We start from the raw sequence: 24,667 nt of genomic DNA on the forward strand, positions 1-24,667 counted from the left end.
CTCAGATGGCTGGTAAAGGCTTAGCAGCAAGGCTGACACAGAGGGTCGCAACTGCCCGTGAGGTCTGCTGGCGCGTTCAGGTCACCATGGCAGATAAAGAGTGCCCGGCCGACCGTAGTGATAACAAACGCAATCTAGTCCATCCCCAGACTAAATTAAAGACTGGCAGAGTGGTTCAACCACTGACTTTCTTTGGACAAGTAAGAACAAGACTCACAAACCTACAGACTAGGTAATGACACCTTGTTTTCTTCTGTGATAGTAAATACATGGGTTTTAGAAGGGGCATGAAGGTCATTTTCTACAAACAGCAATTAAAACTAAACAAGAACTAAAACTAGGGAGTTTCACTAAAAACAGAGATCAGAAATATTTAACATTTTAAATATGACAATTTACATTCTTGTTCTCAGGCATCAAAACTGTACATACAGGCCCTGACTGGTGTGGCTTAGTGGATTGGGCATCCGATCGGGGCACATGTTTGGGCTGCCAGCTAGGTCTCTGGTTGGGGACATGTGAGAGGTGGCTGATCGATATTTCTCTCCCTCTTATTCTCCCCCCTTCCCCTCTCTTTAAAAGTAAGTACATAAGCCCTGGCTGGTGTGGCTCAGTGGATTAAGCGCCAGATTATGAATTGAAGGGCTGCTGGTTAGATGCCCAGTTAGGGCAAATGCCTGGGTTGTGGGCCAGGTCCCCAGTATGGGACGTTCAAGAGGCTACCAGACATTAATGTTTCTCTCTCTTTCTTTCTCCATCCCTTCCCTTCTCTAAAAAATAAATTAATAAAAAATATTTTTAAAAGTACATAAAATCTTTTAACAAAGTGGGGGGGACAACTATATATATATAAGGAAAAAGACCCATACAAAGAGTTAGACCAATTATTATTATACCTTAGAAGGAATGTGAATATCATAGTAAAATTTACATACAGATACAAGTCAAGAAATACTCAAAGCAGTCACTCACTGCATAGGCTTTTAAAGAATAACCTTGTAATTCAAAAGAATAATGGAGACTCAAGTACGTTACAACTTTAGCATTGGATGTTCATGGTAGCCTCTAATCTTTCGTTTTCTTTCATCTGTGAGGTTCCCCAATTACCACATTAAACAAAGCTCAATAATTTTCCTGTTAATCATTTTAACAGGAAATGATTTTTCTTTTAAAGGAAGAAAAAGTGTGATAGGAGGATTTTTAAAAAGAGGGATTAAACTACAGAAACTCAAGTCTCCTCATAAAAGGATCTATTTGCGCCTTTCATGAATTGTTCCTCAGTAAGTCTCACCCACATGAGAGTTACTGATCCCCCACCCTGCAGGGAGTTACTGTGGATTTCTGGCAACGAGTGGATATAGGTCAATCCCTATTATCAAGAACTAATTAAATTACAAATTATCTTGTTGGGCAAGAACTATGATACACAAAATTCTGCTTGAAGTTACGAGGCCAGAGCTCAGGCATCTTTGCCACTGAGGAGTTTCCTTGTTCAGGCACCTAATTTAATAGCGGCGTCACTTTAATGCGAGCTTCCCTTCCACGCCGGGGCTCGGCCTCTCGAGTGCGTGTCGACTGCACGGAGAATTTCTCCCCAGTGTGCGTGTGACGCACTCTCAGGAAGCCAAAACTTTGGGAGCTCTTTCTCCCACGCTCCCCCCCCACCCCCCTGCTACTCTGCCTCCTGGAGCAGCTCTCTTTAGAACAACATAATGAAAAAGCAAAAATGGGACTGTGTATATACACAGTGTGTACTGTGAATGCTTATAGTTTCTCTGAAAAATATGTGAACTGAAGCAACAAAATATGCTTGCCTTAAAGACACTAATGGCTTATAAACTATTAAAAATAAGCTGGTTTCTGAAATATCAATTAGGGAGTTCAAAGAAGGGCTTGCAAAGGTTCATGAAACCTCTAACAAAGCAATTTGGGGGGTGGTATGTATGACTAGGGTGGGGGCATGGCCCATTTTGCCGGGGAGAGGGTGCACAGCTTCCTCAAAGGGGTTACAGCTCAAGAAAAGGGTGAAACCACTGCAATCAAATAGATCACTTTTATTTCTCCAAAGAATAACTTTCATTACGTGGAAGGAACAGGGTTAGTTAGCTCCACCAGTGAAAACGGCCGAGACTCGGACCACACTGCCTACCTCTGTGTCCCAGGAATCGTGGAAGATGGGGTTTCTACTACTCCTTTTGGTCTGCGGGGGAAGGTGGTGGTCTTCCTCATTGCCATTCCTTCTCCTTTTCCTGAAATTAAACCACAGGAGGAAAAAAAAATCAACAATTCATCTTTTAGACATTTAAAATTGTAAACCATGAGAACATAGAAATTTACCCCCCTCACCTGAGGAAATGTAATTCATGGGAGGATAGCCCAATAAGTTAAAATTGGAAGTATACTATTTCTAGGCACAAAAGCGAACATAAAATAGTAGCAGTAAGGTCGAGCTTAAATTAATGTGACTAATTCTAAAACAGAGGCTTGACAATTTTAAATGCCTACTACAAATAAATCAGAGCAGGAAGGTAATGACTGAGCTTTCTGACTCCAGCTAATTAAGGTTATCATCTTTCTACACTTCCTAAAATTCCAATTCCAATTTAATTTTACTCCCTTCCAAATGACAACACTCTGTATTAAGACAGGAATGGCTGCCTTTGCCTATTTTACCCTGAAAATCCACATAAAAAGTTAGGTGCTACTACAACAATATCCAGAGGTTTGTGGTAGCTGCTAATCTTTAGTTTTTCTTCATCCCTGATTCTCCAATTATCACGTTAAACAGAAGCACTGGAAAAGCTGCTCTTGGACACAAATTTGATTATTCTGGTTATACATAGCATCTAGAGTCATGATATAAATTACTTCCCTAGATTGTTTCTTTTAGACTGTAGTACACGCTACTTATAACATACAGGTTTAAAGAAAAGTCAGGCCTGGCTGGTGCGGCTCAGTGGAGTGAGCAGCATCCTGGAAACCAAAAGGTTACCAGTTGGATTCCCAGTCAAGGCAAAAGCCTGGGGTGGGGGCCAGGTCCTCAGCTGGGGGCTCGCCAGAGGCAACTGCTCAGTGTATCTCTCACACATTGATGTTTCTCTTCCTTCTTCTCCATTCCTTCCCCTCTCTAGAAATAATTTTTTTTTTTAAAAAGAGAAAAATCAGACACCCTTTCCAGTAAAGTGTTCTCAGATGTGGTAGAGAGACAAAACATGTATGTTTCCCTTGCAAGAGTCAAATGTTGTCATAAGAACTTCTAAACCCCAGCCAGAAAACAAATTATAGGAGGTATCATTGTGAGTCAAATTGCCTAGAACTGTGCTGTCCAGTAGGGTAGCCACATTTCAATACATTTAAATTAATTCAAATTAAATAACATTTAAAACCCAGTCCCTTAGTCAAACTAGCCACCTGTCAGCTAGCAGCCATGGTAATGAACAGTATAGACATAGGGGCTCCCATCACTGCAGAAAATGCTATAGGACACTACTGACCAGAGGCCAATTTACACAAAGAAACATAATCTACTACAATGAAAACTCTGAAAGGTTCAAATGTTTAGAGCGAGAGGGAAAACAGCTTTTTGGAAAGTACTAACTTTCAGCATATGGTATCTTCTCTACAGCTCCATACCTTCTGTGTGAGGAGGGTGGCTTATTGGGGCAGGCCCTTAATCCTAAAGTTTTGAGGTGAGGTCTGGACATTGAAGGAACTTTATCGCCCTGAGCTCAATTCCCTATACTCAGCAACATTCTGAGTGTATCTAATGTTATCAATGAGTTTGGATCCAGTTTAGGCTTGGAATGATAAATACTGGGTGCACAGTTTTGATAAAGTATGAACCAATCAGCAGAGGACTACACCATTTCTTTCATTCTAAGACTCAGCATTTTGGAAAATAAGATCATCATTTCTGCTTCCTACCTTTCTCCCAGTAGATTAGATCATATTTATGCATTATCTTAAAATACTTGGAAGCTAAAAACTAGATGAATACCAGTTTTTAATAATCACAAAGTACATGTTATTATCACAGACTTGAACCAAGAAATTGCTTTCATCCTATTATGACCAGAGAAAGTTCATGGGAATATGAAGAAGTTACAGAGCAATGGAAGGCCAGTTGACATCCAAAAAGAAACTCATGACATGGCACTATGTTGGTCCCCAAACTCTTCTTTTATCAGTGTGACAACAGCTGATTGTGCTTTGGGCTGCTGACTCATCTTACCAAACTCAGAAACCTGACCAAAACTTTCCGATTTCCTCATTTATTTATTCTTGTCTTACCAGTGACATGAATACAAATGTCAAGAAGATTGCGAGGCAGAAAGAGTGTAAAAACAGAGGATCAGCTACTTTTGCAGGTTTTAACTCAACTCTGGGAAAGTCTCATGAACTATCTCAGCCTCATAATTAGCTGATTTCTTAAAGTAGCTGAATTATCTCTTTTGCCTGGTAAGGGCCTTCTCTTCTGAATGGAACTGGATAAAAAATGAGCTCTACTTGTTTTTCAGTTCTCCTTTTTCCAGGCTCTTTGCAGATTCTGTCCTGTAAACATTCTACTTTCAACAATATCATCAATAATTGGCAAGATTACAGTTCACGCTCAAGCCTATCCATATAATCGGTCAGATTATAGCTTTCAACATTAATGCCATAGACCAGTTATAATTTTAGCAGGCATCCTATAATTGATTATATTCTCCCTAACCCATCTAGTTACAGATTATTATTTAGCATCTGCTACTTCTAAGGATAGCTGATTACATCACTTCATCATTCTACTTCTCTGCAATCTTTCTGTTGTCTCCTAGAGACTGGGCATAGAAGAAACCCTGAGGAATAGAGGCTAGTGGTTTTCAAAAAATTATTAACAAGGAACAGAACCCTTTCTCCCTACCTCGCCCCACCCCAAATCCCTCAGGATACAAGATAAAGGATCTGTTCTGGTTAAAGAAAGGGCTTCTTTGCCACACACACCCATTCCTTTCCTGCTATCCCAGTATACTGTGAAACAGTTAAGCATCTTTGACCAACTCTTCATCTTAAAATTCAGGAAACAGCACCAGAGAAGTGAACAAAATAGAAACTAACTAACTAACTAACTAACTCAGAGATACCAAGATAGCTGGAGCTGGCAGAGTTGGTCCACTGTGCACCAGGAAACACTGGGTGAAGAGAAAAGTAGGTAAGAAACCCCCATCCAAATCGAATGACCCCTTTTATAGTACTAAGTTACCAGTATAAACATGTCGGCACTATTTGTGTACTAGAGAAAAGGAATCTCCTCCAATATAAATCCATTGAGAATATTTGTATAGTGTTGGATGAAAGGAGTATTTTCGTAGGAAATAGTTCAACTTTTTCAGATATGTGAGGCATCTCAGGAGACTATCAGAACACCATAAATGGGTTGAGAAGAAAAAAAATGTCAGATCAAGCTTACTATACTTAAGGACTTTGTTACTAATTCTGACATGTCTGTGGCAATTGGGCCCCTAATGTCAAATTTAGTCCACCCTTATTTTCTATATAAAGAAGCTTTATGCCTCACTCATTACATGATCCAAAATATTCCTATGCATAAGTTTGAGAAAACATAGCTTTTCACTACTGAACCAAATAACCTCAGGAAGCTTTCCAGAATTTTAATTCAATGAATTAACTATCATCCAGAGCAGGATCCTCATCGAAAGACTGTCAGTTACATTCACAGCCAACGAAACATAGAACAAGAAAATATACACCATAAAACTGTCAAGGCAATTCTATTTTATTCACTTAAGACCCACCGAGACTATTACGGACTAAAGGAAAGAGCAGTGAACCTGGAAAGACCCAGGTATGCCAGCTGAGCTCTCTAAATTTGTTTTCTCATCAGAAAAAACCTAAGAGTCAGACTTGGTGATCTAAATGTCTTCACTTCAAACTCCACGATGAAGAACTTCTCTAATTTGAAATAAAGCTGATCCTTTTCATTCTGGGGCACGAAATCCTAACTTTCTCCTCTCCACATTGTAACAGGGGTAACTAAGAATAAAGAATCGCAGGTTGGTCCGGACTCTGCTCAACATTATGTCAAGCATGCCTGAAACCCAAAACCCAGGTTTGAGGCCAGGCTCCGTGGGAAAGTGCTGTATCGCGATACAATCCTCCTTCCCTCCCACCTCCGTGGGCAACGGCTCCGTATCCAGTTTAGAATCCACTGTTCTAACGTCAGGGCCAGAGAGACTCCACCAGGCACTTCGGTAATCTGCCCTTCCTTGTTCACAATCGTTCATGGCGCAAATTCTTCCGTCTAACCTAATCCCTCCCAGCTGCAGGGTTAATCCTTCTTTCTGACCTTGAGGACGTACAGCTCCCCGTCCCTTCACAGATGCTAGGTGCTCCTACTTGAAGATTAGACATTCTTCCCATCCCCCTCCTAAATTTAGGACAGGGACGCTTTAGGGCCACAGTCTCTCTTCCCGGACCGACTAGACTTCATCTCAAATAGAGAAAGATGAGGTTGGAAAAAGATGAGGCTGGGGTGTGACCTGGACCCTGGAGTCACTCCACCGATACCCTCAGGGATCAGGTACCAGATCACTCTCACATCCCGCTCCCCTCCTCCCCCGGACTAGAACACCCAGATAAAGACCCGCAGAGCCCACGCTTGATCGGATCCCGCTTTGTGCGCCCCCATCGACTCCATCCTTCAAGACAGAGACGAGGGGTTGGAAAGGAAAGGGGGGGTCCCTATGGTCTCACCTGGGGCGGAGGCGCTCGCTCATGGCAGCGGGTGGAGGGGAGCGACGCGGAGCCGCACTGCGAGAAGAAGGAACAGAGGGTGTTGTGCTTCGGCGGCTGCCACGCCCACCCCCTCGGGCCTTGGCTTTCGCCGCGGCTCGGGTGGACTGTGCCGGTGGTGAGTACCCCTCGGTGGGACCCGTACCACTGCTACTTCCGGCGTCTGCTCCGCGCCCCCCCATGTCGCAGCCGCCGTGGTACCGCCCTCTCGCGGCTGCGCAGTGACGGGATCCCGGCCGCGCCGATCGGTAACCCCGCCCACAGGAAAAGGCGGGCTTGGCCGGGGAGGAGCTGCTGAGAACCTCCGGGAGAAAAAGGACCTCGTTAGAGTGTCGGGAGCTTTCGCCTGTTCACAGCTTAGCTGGAACAGTGTAAAAATCAAACAAGATTTAAATGAACTGAAATCATGTCATAATAATAAGATCTAAATATTTGAGTTAAGTCCCTATGAGGTAAAATTTTTTTAAAAAATAGCTGAGAAGAATCAGGCAGTTATGTAGGACCGCCTGCCGCGGGTCCCGGGATCGGGCGTTGAGTAGCTGCGCGTGAAATACTGTGGGGGCTCTTGTCGCGGGGGCTTCCCGGATGTTTATGTCTTGTGAGGTGAGGAAGTTGGCTTAGGTGACGGGCGACCTCTTCTACGGCCCCGGCCCTGGGTCTGGAAGTGACTGTCCTGAGCCGAGAGGGGAGTCGTTCGGGTGGCGAGCCAGTTTGGGGGGCTTCCCGGAGTCGCAAAATAAGCCCCCTTTGGCGTCCCGGCGACTCCAGCGCCGCGGACCGCGGAGCTGCCTGGGGGGTCCCTGCTCTCCGCTGGAAGCTACAGGACAGCTTTGTGAAAAGTAAGGGCGCAGGGAGGAGGGCAGGCGAAATTAGGCGGCTGGCGAAGGAAGGGTTTGCGGGAGCGCGCAGGAGGTGTGCGCGAAGATGAACGTAACTTGAAGATCGACCCTGCGCCCGGGAGGCTGGTGAAGTCCGGAGCGCCAAAAGAGAACTTTCTCTACTGATAACTCAGTTATTTCTATTTTGTTCAATACTGCCGACTTCTCTGATTGTCTTACACAGGGTGGCATTAAAATCTAGTTTTAATTCTGTCAAACACGCGGACGGCGATCGGGAAGCATGGAGGTCCAGGAGCAACAAACGCAAAATTAGCATCTTTTCAGAGAAGGCCAGGTAAGCAGTCAGGTACCCACAATAAGACTTCCCCATGTGAGGGTAAAGAGATCTGTTACTAATTTAAAGTGTGACAGTGGAGTACTGTAGAGGCAGACAGTCGAACAGAGCTCTCAAAAAGTAATTAGCCTAGGGCTAGGGACTGGCTTTAGTTGTATTTTTGTAAATAAATGACCCATAACTTTCTTTATATTGTCAAAGGGGTTATCTCCGAGGTAAGAAATTCACTGTAAGTCTATTGGCAGAGAACAGTTTTGTTTTGCCTGACTTCATGTAGGATAAGGTGGGTTGGTTGCTTTCATAAATGGTATGGCGAAGATTATATCTATTTGTTCTGTAAATGGTTTCAGAGTCACACTTTTTGACCTGTTTAGTGGTCATAAGAAATTCATACTTATAGCACTTTATAATAACATTTGTGCGTTTATATGCATTTGTGTGTTTATATTCCTTATATTCAGAAGGAATTCATTAAGCAAGTATCACATGCCACGCTCAGTACTCGGTTTTGAGAGTACAACTGTGCACAGAACAGAATGTCCTTGCCCTTTGCAACTGAACTAATATGTTAAATGTTAGCTTCACTTCTCATGCTTAAATAATGGAAGTGCTAGTATTTTCTTCTTGCACCCAGTGAATCTTCCATTAGAAACCACAACTATAATCAGTCCCCTTCAAATCATGGCCTGGTTTGTTGCTTTTTTGAATGATGTGTTTAAGGGGTTTTTAACAATTTGTTTACACTCACGTGATATCCAGTTGACTTGCTACAATTTTAAACAGCAAACTTTTTATTCTGACTGGTATTTGGACATCTTTTCCTTCCACTGGTCTCACTTGCCTCCTGGTGAGGGGTGTGGATTTGATCGTCTTTTGTAGTGATTGAGTCCTAGAAGACTTCCTAAGGCAAAGTACCAAGTATAAGTGGAGGCGGGGGTGCTTATCTAAAAATCAAACCATGTCTTCTACTTTCTACCTCTGTAAGAACAAAGCTTTAAAAATTATCTTTAACCCAGGGGTTTCCAGGTGAATTTTAAAAGGTATAAAACAAATAAAATACTGGTATTTACAAATTATGTGCTCCTCATAATCTCATATTCACCTTTTTCAGGAATAGGAGAGTGACGACCCACCGAGAATGGAAGTGTGTCCTTATTGTAAGAAGGCATTTAAACGATTAAAATCACACCTGCCCTATTGCAAGATGATACAACCAATGACACCTGCTGACCAAAATGTTTGTCAGTCCAAGCAGGCTGCACTCCCACGTGCCAAAAAAATGAAAAGTCCAGTCAAAGACTTAATTAAAGCTAATGGGAAAGATTTGGGGACAAAGAGTGAGAAAAGAAATACTCAGTTGATAAGGAATAAACCAGAACAAACTATTGAGTCCTTTCCACTACCAGCTATTGGTTTGGAAAAAGTAAGTAATACAGAGGCAGGTCAAGAAATCAAGAATCAAATTCAACTCTCCCTCGAAATGTTAAATCCTGAACCAAAGAATTTGTGCAAGGGAGAAACAAAGGCTCAGTTTTATGCATCAAAGACCACTGTTCCTAAAATAGGACTTGCCAAAGATTTGCCTAAATCACGGGAAAATAGAAGTAATCCTTCAGAAACTAAAGCATCTTTACCTTTTGGCCCAGTGGAACCTTTGTCAAATCAAGATAGAAAATATTCTTCAGCCTTACCTAATGATGTACAAACCACTTCTGCTGATTTAAACTTGGACAAAATTGATCCTTCAAGACAGAAGTGTCTAGTAAAATTACTAGAAATGCCTACTGGAGATTATCATAGTTCTCCCATGAATCTCAATGATGGAGGTAAAAGAGTAAGAACATCACGTTCAAGCAATGAGAGCAGTTCCAAAGCCAGGGACCACCTTTTGGAAGTCTGTTCTGATGTTAGAGACTCTGAGAATGAGGAAGAGAACATAGAATCACAAAGTTTAGGTTTTAAAGTTAGCCCATTAGGTAAAATCCAAGTCAAGGAGAACCCAGGAAAAGGACTTCACCTTGGAGTAGAGGCACATGCGAGCCAAGGACATGCACAGAAAAGTGTATCTGCTACAGAAATGCAGGAATGCTCTTCCTTGAGCGATGACTCTAAGAACTTCAGTACAGATGAGTCAGCCACAGGGAAGAAATTTCAAGATGAGGGTCCCAATTTAAATTTGTTCGTAACAAGGGAGACGACTTGCAATGAGTTTCTTCCTGTATCACAGTCGTGTGATCAAAGTCTTGCCTCTCTGGCCATAAAATTTCTTCAAAAAGAGAAAGCAGAAGCCTTTGATCATGATCAAGTCCCTGATGTAAAGGCACTGACGGAGAGTGGGGAGCAAGCTTCCATGGTGCCCAAGTCTGGCGTTGGGCCCCCTGTCTCACACCCTGAGTGCTGGCAGTCTTTACCTGTACCTAAGCATTATACTTCTAAAAGCCTCGTCACCAGGCAAATGAATATTGTCGACAGGAAGACCCTTCCTAGCTCCCTGGGGCTGGAGTGGTTTCCAGACCTCTATCCTGGTTATCTTGGACTAGGGGTGTTGCCAGGGAAGCCTCAGTATTGGAATTCAATGGCCCAGAAGCCTCAGCTCATCAGTCCAGAGGGGGAAAGACTGTCACAAGGTAAACGTGCTCATTTTCAAGGGGCCATCAGTTCCTACACACTACTTGGTGCTTTTTAAATTAATAAGACTCAGAATACTAATATTTTCATTTGGCTTTTTTGTTTGTTTGTTTTTACTGGGGCATTTAAGTGCACTGGACTTACATTTCTGAAAACATTCCTTCTTGCTCCAAAGGTAATTAGTTTATCACTCTCCCTTCCCCTCTGATAGTTGCAGGTTGGGCTAGGCCAGGCTAGCTGGTGATATTGCTAATAGTTGAATTTCTACACTGGAGAGAGTCCTGGCGTATAGAAACTGGGTGGGCATTCAAGCTGAACAGACTCAAGAAAAACAAAGACTTCAGGGTCTACCTAAGTAGAACAAGTACTGTGTTCAGATTTCAATCAGGACCAGGTTGTACACAAAACAGCTTCCAGGTCTACAGTCAAATGTAACATCTGAGAATTTAGAGTAGCAAAGAAGGTACAAGTAGACACTGCATTCAGATTTGGGGGCAGGATGGGATTAAAACTGTCCAGGGATGCACGCCAGTTCAAGTAGGTAAGTGGAGGTGGAGGTTCAGGAGGTGAGGACTGGGAATAGAGGGCGTGGCAAGAAAGGTGTGGAAGTCTGCGCACTCAAAAAATTAGTCCACAGAGAACAGGACCCAAGAGTGGAACCAGAGATTCAGCCTTGAGCTGAGCAGTTAGGGTAGGCGGGGGGACATCAACTGGACATTGAAGCGTCTGGACTTAGTCTCTTTTAGAAAAAAAATAAAAAATATTTTTAGAGAGACGGGAAGGGAAGAAGAAAGAGAGGGATAGAAACATCAATGTGTGGTTGCCTCTCATATGCTCCCTACTGGGGACCTGGCCTGCAATCTAGGCGTGTGCCCTAGACTGGGAATTGAACCAACAACCTTCTGATTCGCAGGCCTGTGCTGAATTCACTGAGCTGTGCCAGCCAGGGCTTCAGTTAGTCTCTTCAGAAGCTTCCTAGATACTCCTTGCTGATGCCTACAGCAGTTTAGTGGGGAGGACCTAGCCCCAAGTAGGAGCCGATCCAAGTTCCTGGCGGTCATTCCAGGTATCCTTGTTTTTTCCTGGTTGTCATCTTTAGGTGTTGGACTACCTCTCTATTGCAGTACGTAAAGTTTCTTTATTTTCCTCATCAGGAAGGTTTGGGTACCCGCCCCCCCTTTTTTAGGTTTTCTAGGGGCATAGTTAAATGTTAAATAGCATCCATCTTTTTTTTTTTTTGGCAAGTAGTGTGTTTGGTCCTTCAGGTTTATTTTGACAGGAGACTTATAGCAACTCAGAATGGGCTCATGCCTGAAAAATGTGTGCTGTCTCTTCCTAAAAGGACATATTTCCTCCTCTGGTATATTCTATAAATGAGCATGTATTCACTAAACACCAATTTAATCTCAAACATTTTCTTTTGTATTTTAATTATCCCTTTCTAAAGACTTCAGAATGGAAGTGTGTTAGGTAGAGTGTTAGCCAAAGCTCCATTTTCTTCAACTGCCTCAGCAATCACTGGTTTTTGTACAAACATCTAGGCTCTCTTTACAAAGTTGTCTCAAGCCCCTTCCCAGTATTAAGCACCGAATGGATATTAACATTGGTGTTGCTCTGTGGATTTCAGAGTGCCTCTGCCTATTTTCCTGTGTTGACCTCACCAGTCTGAGTGAGAGGTAGCCAGAGGGATTGTATCTGTTTTGCAGGTGATGAAACAGGCACAGAGGGGAAAGTGATCTGTCCAAGGTCATGCTGCCAGTAAACAGTAGGGTTGCAAGTAGAGCCCAGTCTCCTGAGGCCTGGTTTAATCCTTTCCATTGAAACCATGGTGTAGAAAGCATGTCCTAACTAGAAATGTAGATGTTTGTCATATCTCTGTACTTCTCCGATTTCCAGTTGCATCATCACACGGTCCATAGCAAATCTTTCTGGCACGGAGAAGGACTTATTTTCTGAACTACAGTGCTAAGGAGTGTCCCTGATATATCCCCTTTTTGTTTTGGAAGAAAAGGGGAGGGACTTGGCATTTGTCACATGCTGACCATTTCATTATGCTCGTTATATTACATTATTATGTCACTTATCCTTCATAACAACTCTGAAGTGATGTCACTGGCCCACCCTTTTTCACAGGTGAGGAATCTGAGTCTCAGACATTAAGTGGTTTGCCCGTGTTATTACAGTAAGTGGCAGTCAGGATTCAAATCCAGGTCCATCTGACTTGTACACCCATGGTCTTTAAACTGCTTGAGGCTACTCTTTGGGGCACTTAGTGGTCAGTATTGTGGTTGATGTAAGTTATTAGTTGACACTTTAATGGATCCCAACAACATAGCAATAATAAGGTAAGACATACAGTAACATGTCACCAAGTCCCTTGGCTTGTGAGATGGAATATGAGGCAGAAATGACCATCTTTCCTTCAGCAGTAAGTTCCTCCACAGTGGCAGTTAGAAACCGTTATGTTCTCTCCTTTTGGTTCATCTACAATAATTAAGTAGTGTGAGTTCTGTCAGGCAGTATGTGGCCATTCCAGGGCCTCTGCTTCTATTACGAACTGAAAAACTATAGCGTTTAGTTCCACGATCAATGTTCAGACTCAGATGCTCTCACTGAATGAGACCATAGGATCTCAGGTCAAGACCTGACTGCTCAGTTGGCCAAGGACTTCAAGGCCATCTAAGTCCACAGGATTAAAAGGTGGAGTGTGGCAACTCAGCTTTGTCATTTCACCAGGCAGTGGCTACCTTCCGTTACTGCAAATTAAAGTCAGATTTTCATGGGATCTTTGCAGCAGGGCATGGACTATACTCCCGTGCTCAGGCAAGACCTTGGGTAGACCATTCGGCCTCCTTTATGTCAGGAAGCCAACTCATTTCACTGATACAGCCAGGGCCAGTGAGGTCACAATTACTGAGTTAACTTTATGTCGGCCGTGATGCCTGCAAATCTACCAGTCCTGAGATTAAACTAGTCTTCAGCCTTCTTAAAGACGAGGAAACTGAGTTTCGGAGAGGACCGGTAACTTGCCCAACATCAAGTTTCAGTCAGTGGTTGGCATCCTACATTGCCTGGTGGCCTTTGCCAAGCTTTTCCGGGCAGTGTTTCTTCTGTTGGAACGCGGGCGTCCAGATGATGTCAGATACGCTTTCCCGCGTAGGGAGACCTGTAGCAGGAGCTAGTTCGTACACAGGATACCTGCGTGGGCCATGTAAAGTAAGTCCCCCAGATGAAAGGCACCAGGGTCTGGGAAAGCATGAAAGGCTATCTTGTCATTTTGCTGAAACTGTGGAACCAAAAGCTCTCACGACTGACAGAGAGTGGGTAGTGCACTTTGGTGCTTAGGCTGGGAGGCCCCAGTGCAGACCAGTAGTTCTGAGGGTGCCACAGGGTTTTAGTAAGTCAGGAGTGAGAGTCTGACAGGAGTTCAGAGGCATCAGGAGTCATTGAGGTTCAGTGAGGATTTTCATGGACTCACTACAAAAATTAGTAGTTTCTTTGGCCTGGAAGAAAGTAGATTTTGTAAGTTCAAGATTTAAATCTCAAAAGACTCAACAGGTACAACTGTCTGCAAGTCCTTGGCAGTAGGAACTAGTTTCCGTTGTTGAAAGGAAAGCTTTCAGCTTGGAGAATGTCCAGCTGAAGCACTTGGCTGAGCCTTTGCAGAATTTGGGGTGCTTAGAGATTCCTAGGCATTGTCCCCCAAGACTTGATTCTGAAGTGAAGGCCTAGAATTCCTGTTTTCAGGCATCTCCCAAGTGTTGAAGAGCAGCCAAGATGGAGAACTGCTGGTATGGGGGACGGCACCGGAGTGGGCGCTCCGGCCCAGCAGGGGAGTAGTCTCTGACAAGTGGTGGGGGAGGGCGGTTGGAGAGAATCACAGTTTGTGTAACTACCAAAAGCAAAACTTGGCTGATGGGGAGACCATAAGGTACAGCAAGAAAACCAGATAGGGTCGTGGTTTTGTAAAGACAAAGACACAGCTAAATAAAGGCTCTTTTCTAACTTTCAAACAGCCTTTCCATCAACAGGTGTCTGTATGAGATGGAGCACATGGGGACTGGCTTAGGGGAGTCAGGGTCAAGCTAAGCAGAAATATGACAGGCCAGAATTGGGTCCCCTGTTGGCCAGACAGCTCATGACGGGGGGTGTTTTAGATAAAGGAGCATGTGCATAACCAACAGCCAGAGACTTGCAGGGCAAGTCAGGGCAGGGGTCCGGGATTCCAGAGCGGTGATAGGAAGGGTTAGAGGTCTAGAGGGTGGCTGAGGGTTGTCGGCGGTTGTGTTGGAGTGGGGCCAGGGTCCCTGGAGGGTTGCCATACGTGTTGAGTTCAAATGTTAGGACTGGGGGATGAGATGGCAAAGGCATGGTGGTGGTTGTCAGCAGCCCCAGGCCCACAACCAGCCTCCAAAGGAAGTCGATCAGAGCCCAGAGTAGCTGGGCAGCCAGAAGTTTGTTGGAAAAACTAATAGGACTGTGGGTTCTGAGCTGATCTGTCCTGGGTTTCTGCGTCCCAGCTCAGGGCCTGAACTGATGTCATGCCCGGAACTTTGACAACCTGTAAGGAAGTAAGTAGGATCAGCTGGTTGGAGAAAGAACAGAGTCAAGGAGCCACCCACTTCCTGATGCTGCTGAGAAAGTTGTACAATTGTGATTTTCATGAAGTTACTTCACCTCATCTTTTCCTTCAAAAGTTTTCCCAGATGAATGCGTTAAACCATGCTTCGTTTTATTTTTTAAGAGCCTAATCTTCACCTTACAAGAGAATTCTGTGTAATTTCTCAGAAGCCAGCATGGTTCTTTTCATGACAGTCATTTGGCCAGTATTTTTACATCCACAGCCACTTTTACCATACCTGCTAAATCTGTTGTAAATATTTGCTCAATTTATCCTTTATCCTGATGAACCAAACCAAGACCTGAGGACCAGCATAGAAAAGATTCCCCACCTATCATTAAACAGAGAAAAACAGGTACAGGAAAAACGTAAATACATAGCATAAACCCTCCTTTCTTGTTCTATTTGGATGTGTGTTGAACATGAAGAAGAAATGCTGCTTGGCAGTAGTGATGGGGTACGAGAACAGACACATTGATTCTAGATACAATGGCAAGTAGCTATAGTAGAAGTCATGCTTCTCACTAAGACATTTTAGCAGATGATAGAACAGAAAGTTCACTTCATTAGGCATGTACACGCACGTCATCTGTGCAGAATGTTCATCAGATCAGAAGCGTGTCCAGGCCCTGACCCGGGGCTCCCTCCGCCCTTCGAAGAGCCTTCTTTCCACCTGCGGTGCACTGCTCTGACCCTGGGCACTTAGAGTAGCTGCAGCCCAGGGCACAGCTCGAGAATCTGCTCCTCCTGAGGCCCAGCCCTGGGAACCTGGGGTGCTGAGTGTTGGGACAGAGGATGGATTCAGATGATCTGTCACTGTGACTTCTGTTTGGAACCACAGTTCCCCTGTTGGAAAGAAGTTCGACTGCTCTGTGGAGTGGGGAACCCCCGACCAGGCCTGCCACCTCCAGCGTCTCTCTGATGAGGCTCTTGGGAGCTATGCAGAAAGGTGAGGCTGCAGCATTGCTTGTTGGGTTCTGTTGCTGGTTCCAAGGATTGGGAGAACTTCCCCAACTTAGTGGTGACTGTTACAGCACAGCTAAAGAAAGGAGTTAAGTGCGAGGTCTTCCTGCTCTTCTCTTTGGTTTCACGCTGGAGACTGACATCATTGGAAGCACCAAAGTTAATAAAGTAGCAGCTGCCATTTATTGACCAACTTTCAGTTGTCAATACCTACCCTGCCTCTCTGCTACCCACACCCTTCACTCCCTGGCTCTCAGTGCTTGTCCCAAAGCCAGGAAGACACTGAGCCTTAGATTGACCAGTCATTCGTGTTTGTCTCCTCCCCATTAAAGGTTTTCTCCAAACTGCCAAAAACAAGAGTAATTTAAGTTTCTTCAAGTGAAGGTCTTTTAGACTTTGGCCTTTTCATCTGTTTAAACATAGGCTTGGCGGTACATAAATTCTTTGAATTACAGTTCCATCGCCCAAACTAACTAGGATAACTCGCAGGCAAGCCTCAGGCACAGCTCACGGTTCCACTGTTTCTTTTCCAACAGGCTGGATCAAGTGCAGCACCTCCGTGAGGAGTGGAGTCGGGGGCATCACGATGCTCTTTACAGGCTACTTCGCTCTCTGTTGTAGCTGGAGTTTCCGGCATCTGAGTAAGCCCTTCTCTATTTTCAGCCTCAGTTACAGGTCGCATCCCATTAGAGGGACCTCCGAGGGATTCTCCGAACTGCTTTTTATAGCTTTGCAGTTTGGCACAGTTGAGTGCAGCTAGTGAGTGGACTAGTGCCCGAGGCTCTGGGATTCTTTTTATTAAGAGGGTTTTGGTTATAATGGCCTTTATGAGACTTGACTAGAGTTTACATAATGCTCTTGTGCTCCATTTAAGGTTGTCACTGGAGATCTGTTTGCCTCCTGGAAGATTGGGCCAATTCTCCTTGGTGACTTTTTCATTCCTTCCTAAGAATTTCTTTTTTAGATTGAAACTGGCTTTCTATCCCAAAAGAGAGGAGAAACAGAATACAGCTGTCAGTCAACAGCTTATAGCTGTCAGGGCTGATCTACTTTTAGCAATTCAAAAACGCCCTTCTAGTTACGAGGTAAATGCCTGGATTTCATTTCTTTTAGTTCAGGATGCCTTTGGCTCATTTTTAAATGTGTTCTATAAAAATAGAGTTAAAAGTTTAAAAAGACGTATAGAAAGATATTAAAAGAGCCCCAACACTTTCAGATGAAAACCTTTGGTGTAAAAGTTCAAGGTAACCATTAACACTAATAACGTCTAGTGGAATTCATGAACTCCTAAAACAGCAGATCTTTTGGCTGATTCGGTGCCCAGTGAGCAGGAGGGCAGGGCAAGCGGCAGGGGTGGGACGGAAGCCCCTGTCTGGTGGCTGGTAGCCGTGGGTGGGGCTGCTCTAGCGCCCCTGGGCATCGGTCAGAAAGAGGACTTCCTTCCTGACCATCCCCACGTAAATGGAGACCATCAACCTTCGCCTGTGTGAAAGGGGCAGCTGAGGTTATTTTTCACATCTGTAAAATGAGGCTGCAGAAAATGAAGCTGAAACTTCTCATTGTTGGCTGAGACTTTATTTCTCAGTGTAACAGCATGATCTGTAGAGGCAAGAGATGAAAAGGCGATTGAAGTGGACTCTTGGATCCTTACATTTATCTCTGTTTATCCAAAGAGCTGCCTCGCTGGCAGTAATGGTGACCTGGACGCCTCTTAAGAACACCCTGGAGCGCCATGAGCATGGGCCGCAGAGACGACTGTGGGACCGTTTTACAGCCTCCAGTTCTACTGGGGGCGGGAAGAGGGAGGGGAAAGAATAAATTATTGACTCCAAAGCATTTGTTTAGGAAGTTTGCTTTTTAATATGGACAGATCTGGTTCTGTCTGGGTGTTTTCTTAGTTTGCTCTCTAAAGTGACTGGAAGTTACTGAAAAAAACATCACTTTGTTTTATCATAAAGGCTGATGTTATTCACGGGGGCATGGCGATGACAAAGTGTAGTTAAAACCTTTTACTGATTTCCCAATTCTCAGTAAAAACTAGTATCTCCACTTTAAATCTTTCTCCCTAACAGTCTCTGAACCTTGCATATTACTATCCGTCTATACTAGGTACTGAGCGACATATACCTGACACGACGTCAGGTTACCTTTTGTGCATCTTCCGTGACTGCAACGGTGAGCAGGTGGTTCCAGTTCATCGTTTCTTACCAGAAACTTCTCAGGACCCTGCCCTGTCCCCCCTCAGAACTTTAAGGGAAACACTTAACCCTGCTTTCACTGTGTTAGGGTGGTTTTGGGCTGGTGGATTTTCTGCAACTCTTTCCCTCTTCAAAATATTCTGTGTTTTTCTAATGTTTTCTAATTCTATGACTGCTTTGGCCCCTAAAGAGTAACTTGGATACTTAGAGATAAAAAATACCTATCTATAAATATCCAAAACAGATGGATAACTGTTTCTTCAGCCCCTTTTCTAGCACAGGGGGTTGATTCAGATAGAGGCATACAGATATGCCTCTTTATCTAAAGATTTTATATATAAATACACGGGTGGGAGAGAAGGTGCACAGCTGTATGAGGAGCAGAATTTATGCTTGTATTATTTATAGTTATTGTACTTACTATTACTGACCTACTTTGGCCTGCCCCTGTGTGTGTGTGCATATCTTTTGCTGTGTTATCCTCCAGAACACACGAGTCAGGCCCTCTGTCCTGGCTCCTTCACGTCACAGGACGCGGGCGTGCTGTTCAAAGGCCAGCATTTATTTACTTGCACATCTCTTCTCGGAACTTGAATTCTGCCTCTATCTTCCGCGTTATCTGCCTTTTCTATGCCAATCCTCTGTTCCTCTCTTCCTCTTGAATTATCCCCAGTGGGATAATTTAATACTGCATCAACTTCTGTTTAAGTAAAGGTATACTACAGTTTTCCATAAGGAAAAATGCATGGTTGAGGGAAGCAATATTACATTTACTTAGTTTAGTTTAATATTACTAAGAGTTTAATTGGAACTCCAAAGCTACTCCTTTTCATTTGAAAGGGCTTTGTGCCCATTCTTTGAAAATGCCCTTAACAGACACCCAGAATCTCCCTCGGCCTTCCCCTTTTTCCTCACTCTGGATCAGAAACCCTCCGGGTGGGCAGCTGACAGTGCCCTCTCTCTCAGTTCCTCAGACGCCCACTGCCCACCGCCGGTTTTCACTGAGCCTTCCTGGAGTGCAGCCCTGCCGTGTGGTTAGGTGGCCGCTCTCCCTGCAGTGGCAGTGGGTACAGCAGAAACCGTCTGGCCCTGGACAAATGTGCCAACCCCTGCCCTAGAGGAAGGGGGTGGCTCACGGTCTCCGTCTCGGAGTGACGAAGTCCGGGTTGCTGCTTCGAGTCATTTTGAGGTTAGCAAATGTTAAAGCAGGAGCCTTTCTGGGCCTAGTGGCTTAGTGCCCTAGCGTGGTCCCCTGGACTACCCACAACACATTAAGTGCGGGTGGTAGCACTGAGGGGCAGCTGGAAGTCCCCCAAGGTTTTTATCAAGAACCTTTGTATTCATTAGTGTAAAACTAGGGTCACTGGTCATCATCAGGATGTGAAAACAATGGGAAGGTTCATGTTAATTATGTCACAGCAAGTACTTTCCATCTCCCTGGAAGAGAGAAGGAGGGACTTAACGAGAAGGAGGGACTGTGTAATGACCCATCAGTCCTCAAGGGCTGTCTGCTTCATCTTGCCAAGTTTCAGGAAAAAGCAGATCCTCCATTAATGAGAGGGTTTTTAGTGTGACATGGTCAGTACCGAGAATCCAGCAGGAAAGGGCAAATCCTGGTTGATCCCTTAGAATTAGATGGAGCATCAAGTCTTGAAATGATGGCGGTGACTGAAGCCATCGGCAGGCTCTGCAGACAGTGAGGTTACTTGGTCATGTTCAAAGTTAACAGAGGGAACAGGTTCCCTCTCTACCCATTGCTGCTGTCTGCAGTGGAAAAATACTTGACCTTTTAGCAAATCTTGTAAGGATTTCTTCGTTGTGTTCAATATAGTGGAAGAAAGTTGTTGAGGTCAGTGGATAATCACTTTTCTCCCTTGACTGAGGTCTGCACTCAATGATCAGGGAATGTACTTCATAGCTCTCGTCTGCAGTGTTGGTGTAAACCTGCCCTCTGAGGATACATTCATTGTTCTTACACGCAAGTGCCCCTAGGGGGTAAGTTAGTTTCCACGCCAGTCCCTGACAATGCATGTGGTCTGGCAGAGGAAAGGCGTCATCCAGAAGGACTGCAGAGACTTCGAAACGAGTTGCAGGTGAGCGGGACCGTCCCGTGCAGAAGCTGTTGAACTTCAGATCGGAGGCGGGAGTAACTATCTCTTCACAATGTCAGGGGGGAGGAAGAGTGCTCTTTACATAGTTTGCCATTTCAAACAGCCTCCTGAGTTTTGTCTCTTAAAATCATGCTCCACGTCGTCTGGAATTGGCCAGAGCTTCCCTAGCTGAGCAGCAGTGCCTAGATTGTCTTCCAGAGCAGCAGCATGCACAGAAAGCCAGCCTGAGTCCGCCTGGGCAGCCTTGTCCACCTTCCTACCCGTCCTTCAGTTCAGATGGCAATGCCCGGGCCCTTCCCCGGCCTGGAGAAGGCTTCCAGGAAGGTTCCGCGACTAAAGGTCACAAGCATTCACGGGCGTGCCTGAGCCCTGGCCACAACCCACATGGTCTGTGTGAGGTACACTAACCCTGGTGNAGCAGCATGCACAGAAAGCCAGCCTGAGTCCGCCTGGGCAGCCTTGTCCACCTTCCTACCCGTCCTTCAGTTCAGATGGCAATGCCCGGGCCCTTCCCCGGCCTGGAGAAGGCTTCCAGGAAGGTTCCGAGACTAAAGGTCACAAGCATTCACGGGCGTGCCTGAGCCCTGGCCACAACCCACATGGTCTGTGTGAGGTACACTAACCCTGGTGCTGCCTGCTGGAGTTTAATCCTCAATTTAATGTCTGACATACTGAGTTGATGGGATAAAGTACATTTTGTCTAACGCACATTCAAATTTTAGCTATTAAAAATAAAGCCGTTTTGTTTTACTTTCAGTGGGGTGCTTTACACTTAATGGGGAACCCTGTCTGCTGCCACTGTCCTTATCAGTTCTGTTACCCTGATGTTCCCGATGAACTCTCCATACCTGCTCTCACCCCGTGTTCCTCCCACAGACTACCACCATTCTCTATAAAAAAAAGCCTTTTAAGTCAAAAACCATCCTCAGTTCTGATTATCCGCCTCTCCCAGACCCTGGCCTGTGTCCTTGGGCAAGTTACCTCTGTTCTTGGAGCCTCCTGGGTCTGGACTGTAAAGCCCTAACTTACAGAGATTTGGTGGGATTCGGAGGCTTTCACCTATGAGTTCCCACAAGGTCTGACAGTCGGAATTAAAATAACAGCTCTTCCAAAACCTGGTGATGTCATACTCAGATTGCAGATCTGAACCACACTGAGAGACCACCACAGTCCTCCCAAAACCAAGCTACTGTTGGGGTGCTTGCTTCGTCAGCCCCAAGTGCTGGGCAGAGTTCCTCACGTGCCTCCTCTCTTGCCCTCCGCCCACCCAGTGAGGCAGGTGCTGTTGGGCTCATGTTCCAGAACAAGGAAGCAGCAGATTCAAGGAGGGTGAGTAGTGTGCCTACAAAGCTGTGTGGCATTTGTCACAAAGCAGCCCCAGGTGGAGCTGGCATTCAGACCCCACAAACTTGTCCCCTGAGCCAGCATTCTTTCAGGCTGCCTTACCCCTTCCTCTCCAGTTCTGACAGGCAGAGAGCTGTCTCCACCCACCAAAGGGAAGGGGCTAGGCTCACCGCACACCTGGTCCAGGAGCTCTTTCCTCCATTCCCCCCCCCCGCCCCCCCGAAAGGCACAGCTTCGTGCCCCACCCCTTTCCCAGGGGATTAAATGCCTCTGTGTGCACTTCTCCGACCGCATAGACCGTACAACCCTAAATGTCCCCAGTCACATCCTGCCTCCCAGGATAAGCCTTTTCTGTACCATCCATCTCCCTGTAATTCCCTGCACCTGGCAAGCACAGGCTACAGCCTTAAATTAAGCCATACAGGGAAGCTGCAGTTGTGCAAAAGAACACCACTTAATTTAATTGCCGGTTTGTAGCGGCCTCCCCGTGTGCGCAGGAGCCGCCGCATGCAGCTCCAACTCCCGTGCAGGCAACAGGCTGAGCAGAGCAGGACGACCGTTTCTGTAAACTTGGGCTTTTGCCTTTACACACGTTTTGCTCCCCCGTTTAACTTGTCCTGCCACAATCTGTCTCCAAGCCTGTTGCATTTTTAGTAGCTCATTCACTTACAGACTAAGAGCAAATAATCCCAAAGGCAGCAGGCTACTCCTCATCCCGTTCAGGCCGACAGTGGGCACACAGGGACATTGGGAGCAGAGAGGCTGCAGAGTGGCTGAGGGGGTCCCCAGGGGCAGGTCCTCCACACCTACAGACGTGTCGGGGGTTGGGTTTCGATAGCTCTTCCCTGCTTGGTCTTACTTGCAGTGAAGGGCACACTGGCCCATCTCCAGCACTGAGAGAGGAAAAGTTAATGGCAATGGCATGAGTTTTTGTAAATTCAGGCTCCAAGAGAAAAATCCTAAATCATCTAGGGAACCAGAGGAGGAAGTAGCTGGCTTTCTGAGGAATTTGGTGGCTTCTCACGAGTGAAGCCCCATCTTGGGCCCGAAAGAGGCCTTGAGCTTCAAGCCAGGCCTCACTATCCCAGAGAACAGGGATCTGGACCTTCGAAGACTAATAAGTGTATGAGGAACGCAAGGGTCTGCCCTTGCCTCTCATCCTGACAGGACTCTGGCAGAAGAGAGAAGTCAGGGCTGGGACAATTTAGAGGCTGTTTCATTAAGGTGTGATCAAATATGATGTCCTGATAAACCAGAAGACAGCAAAACAGAACACCGAGGTGCTACATGCCCGCCTTCCCAACCTCCCTCCCAAATCTGAAGGACAATGTATATAAATAACTAGAGAATTAGCAGGCAGCAAAATAAGTCATGAAGGACATTTAACTTTTAAAGAAATAAAGTCTTGTCTGGCAGGAGGTAAAAATAAGATTGGACAGTTGAGACTTCTCAGTCAACACTTGGTTTACCAGTATCCTTCCTTCCCTTAATTCACACTCCTAAACTCCTTAATTCACACTCCAAGTACCATTTTCCTACCTGTGGCAGGAAAGGAGTCACAGGTTCTGCAGCTAGTGCCTCCTCCCCACTCCAACTGCCCCCCCCCACCCCTGCCGCCCTCAGCAGAAAACAACCTGAATCCCCTCCAGCTCCTACTCACCCTGTAGCACAGGCCCTACTCCTGAGCCCTGAGCCCCAGGCAGTAGGGGACCAGCTGCTCCTGGGGCCTCATCGGGGAGGGGAGAGGCAGCCACTCTGTCCGGAAAGGGGGCTTGCGAGGTCCCCAGGTAGAGGCAGGAGGCGCTGACCCCCATGGCCTGTCAAGCTGTGGATACAGGGACTGCATGAGGACGCCGTGACAAGCAGGCACTCCTTCCTCGCAGACACGGCAACTTCACGCCGAGGGCAGGGGCTCTGGCCGGGCGTTCGGGCAGAGCCAGGTTCTGAAATGCCTTTATCTACCGTCTGCTCTTATTGCCAAAGCATACCTTTTGGTGGAAGTTAGCTAGGGGCTCAGGAATTCCCCAGTTACTGAAGATGGCGTCCCACCTTCAGCGGAGATGCCACGCAGCACCGGCAGGGGTCGCCCTTCCCCCGTGCCATAGCCATCCCAGCCTGGCCCGGGCCCTCTCGAAATCGACCTTGGGATGGCTAATAATTAACAGAAGCTCAGCTGCAGTCGTTGTAAGGTCCCAGACTGCACAAAAGCAGGGCGGAGGCAGTTTGGGCCCACAGGCTGCAGTTTGCCGACCATGCCAGAGGCCGTCATCAGTCTTGGTATCTGTAGGAAGAGTTCTGTTCCCCCAGACACCCCACACAACCAGGATGGCCCTGGCCCACCTAACAGCTTTGCACCACAAGTCCTGAGCTGGGTGGGCCTGTGTTCTTTAACAAAACCACCCACGTGTTAGCCAGCTAAGGAAAAGGGGAAGCCCTGGGGGCAGAAAGCTGAGAAGTCCTATCTGAAGTAAAGATCATGGAGGCCTGAGGGATCAGGGAGGAACAACCCCACGTGTGTGCCTTGCCAGGATTGGGACACCCAGCCAACCGTGTGAGAGAGAGCCGTTGGGGACAGTGCCGTGCTAGGGACTTTGAGTTCCCAGGGAACACCGGCAGTAAACGGGTGAGGTGTGTTGGACCCTCCCTGCCTGCACTCACCTTCTTGTAACTGGGGTTGAATAAAAGATTCATCTTGGGACTGAGGGAGTAGAGAGAGATGATTACAGCCAGGCTCCCTAACCCACCCATCGCCTGCCCTCTGATGGGCTCTGCACCAGGGACAGCAGATTTCCTGGCCCAGAACCCAGAACCCCAGGAAGGAGCCTGAACTCTCTCCA

At 46.0% G+C, this 24,667-nt stretch overlaps 2 protein-coding genes and 1 long non-coding RNA gene across 11 annotated transcripts in view; 1 reads left to right on the forward strand and 2 right to left on the reverse strand.

Annotated features, from left to right (window-relative positions):
* VCF1 (VCP nuclear cofactor family member 1) overlaps positions 1 to 7,017 on the reverse strand; it is a 17,780-nt gene extending 10,763 nt beyond the window's left edge. Inside the window, exons 1-2 of one of the 2 annotated variants that reach the window (XM_037069954.1) lie at positions 6,754 to 7,017; positions 2,150 to 2,249 (exon numbers count right to left, since the gene is read on the reverse strand). In XM_037069954.1, the coding sequence (XP_036925849.1) occupies positions 2,150 to 2,249; positions 6,754 to 6,974 (321 nt within the window). In that variant the 5' untranslated portion in view covers positions 6,975 to 7,017. The remainder of the gene's footprint in view (positions 1 to 2,149; positions 2,250 to 6,753) is intronic. The other variant, XM_037069955.1, reaches the window with a different exon arrangement.
* On the forward strand, positions 6,563 to 18,165 carry MTNAP1 (mitochondrial nucleoid associated protein 1). 8 transcript variants are annotated; one of them, XM_037069946.1, is made up of 7 exons: positions 7,075 to 7,413; positions 7,855 to 7,965; positions 8,769 to 8,871; positions 9,077 to 10,592; positions 16,056 to 16,163; positions 16,714 to 16,818; positions 17,851 to 18,064. In XM_037069946.1, exons 4-7 carry the CDS (start codon positions 9,104 to 9,106, stop codon positions 17,868 to 17,870), a joined length of 1,722 nt encoding a protein of 573 aa, XP_036925841.1. In that variant the 5' UTR covers positions 7,075 to 7,413; positions 7,855 to 7,965; positions 8,769 to 8,871; positions 9,077 to 9,103; the 3' UTR covers positions 17,871 to 18,064. The 8 variants fall into 8 exon arrangements, with proteins under 8 accessions (XP_036925846.1, XP_036925841.1, XP_036925842.1 ...); XM_037069951.1 differs by lacking the exons at positions 7,075 to 7,413; positions 8,769 to 8,871 and adding an exon at positions 6,563 to 6,580 and having other exon boundaries at positions 17,851 to 18,164; XM_037069947.1 differs by lacking the exon at positions 8,769 to 8,871 and having other exon boundaries at positions 17,851 to 18,164.
* Positions 11,835 to 23,578, reverse strand: LOC119003522 (uncharacterized). Its single transcript, XR_005069980.1, has 2 exons — positions 23,491 to 23,578; positions 11,835 to 17,776 (listed from the first exon to the last, which is right to left on the reverse strand). It is a non-coding gene; the product is annotated as an uncharacterized LOC119003522 (long non-coding RNA).
* Between the last annotated feature and the right edge of the window lie 1,089 nt (positions 23,579 to 24,667).

The sequence above is a fragment of the Sturnira hondurensis genome, unplaced genomic scaffold (genome assembly GCF_014824575.4).
Source record: "Sturnira hondurensis isolate 20B ecotype Veracruz unplaced genomic scaffold, ASM1482457v3 Scaffold0018728, whole genome shotgun sequence".
Taxonomy (NCBI): Eukaryota; Metazoa; Chordata; class Mammalia; order Chiroptera; family Phyllostomidae; genus Sturnira; species Sturnira hondurensis.

Bases quoted from the DNA above. Each gene is read 5' to 3' on its own strand.
- MTNAP1 (XM_037069951.1), top strand. From the start codon at position 9,104: ATGGAAGTGTGTCCTTATTGTAAGAAGGCATTTAAACGATTAAAATCA. The intron at 10,593-16,055 runs GTAAACGTGCTC...TTGGAACCACAG, and splicing joins GGGGGAAAGACTGTCACAAG to TTCCCCTGTTGGAAAGAAGT. The intron at 16,164-16,713 runs GTGAGGCTGCAG...CTTTTCCAACAG, and splicing joins CTTGGGAGCTATGCAGAAAG to GCTGGATCAAGTGCAGCACC.